The following is a 638-nucleotide window of genomic DNA, read 5'->3' as shown; positions in this document are numbered from 1 at the left end:
TGCAGGTACCCATACTGGGATGTGGGTGCCTGTACTGGGATGCGGGTGCCCATACTGGGATGTGGGTGCCCGTACTGGGATGCAGGTACCCATACTGGGATGTGTGTGCCCGTACTGGGATGCAGGTGCACATACTGGGATGCAGGTGTCATACTGGGATGTGGGTGCCCATGCGGGTGCCCATACTGGGATGCGGATGCCATACTGGGATGTGGGTGCCCATGCTGGGATGCAGGTACCCATACTGGGATGTGGGTGCCCGTACTGGGATGCAGGTGCCCACACTGGGATGCGGGTGTCATACCGGGATGCGGGTAGCATGCCAGGATACGGATTCCTGTAGCAGGATGCAGGCAGGGTGCCCATGTGGGTGCCCATACTGGGATGCGGATGCCATACTGGGATGTGGGTGCCCATACTGGGATGCAGATGCCCGTGCAGGTACCCATACTGGGATGTGGGTGCCTGTACTGGGATGCAGGTGCCCATACTGGCATGTGGGTGCCATACCGGGATGCGGGTAACATGCCAGGATACGGATTCCTGTGGCAGGATGCAGGCGCTGTACTGTGATGCAGAAACCTGTACCAGTGTGCAGGTACTGACTGGGAGGCAGGGACCGTACCAGGATGTGGGGA

At 59.9% G+C, this 638-nt stretch overlaps 1 protein-coding gene across 1 annotated transcript in view; it reads left to right on the top strand.

Annotated features, from left to right (window-relative positions):
- The first annotated feature begins 514 nt into the window (after positions 1 to 514).
- RHBDL1 (rhomboid like 1) overlaps positions 515 to 638 on the top strand; it is a 9647-nt gene continuing 9523 nt past the window's right edge. Inside the window, exon 1 of the mRNA XM_009278423.1 lies at positions 515 to 598. Coding sequence (XP_009276698.1) covers positions 515 to 598 — 84 coding nt within the window. The remainder of the gene's footprint in view (positions 599 to 638) is intronic.

Source organism: Aptenodytes forsteri, unplaced genomic scaffold (assembly GCF_000699145.1).
Source record: "Aptenodytes forsteri isolate BGI_AS27 unplaced genomic scaffold, ASM69914v1 Scaffold26, whole genome shotgun sequence".
NCBI lineage: Eukaryota > Metazoa > Chordata > Aves > Sphenisciformes > Spheniscidae > Aptenodytes > Aptenodytes forsteri.
The sequence above is the reverse complement of the archived record's forward strand: the minus strand, read 5'-3'. Positions and strand labels throughout refer to the sequence as shown.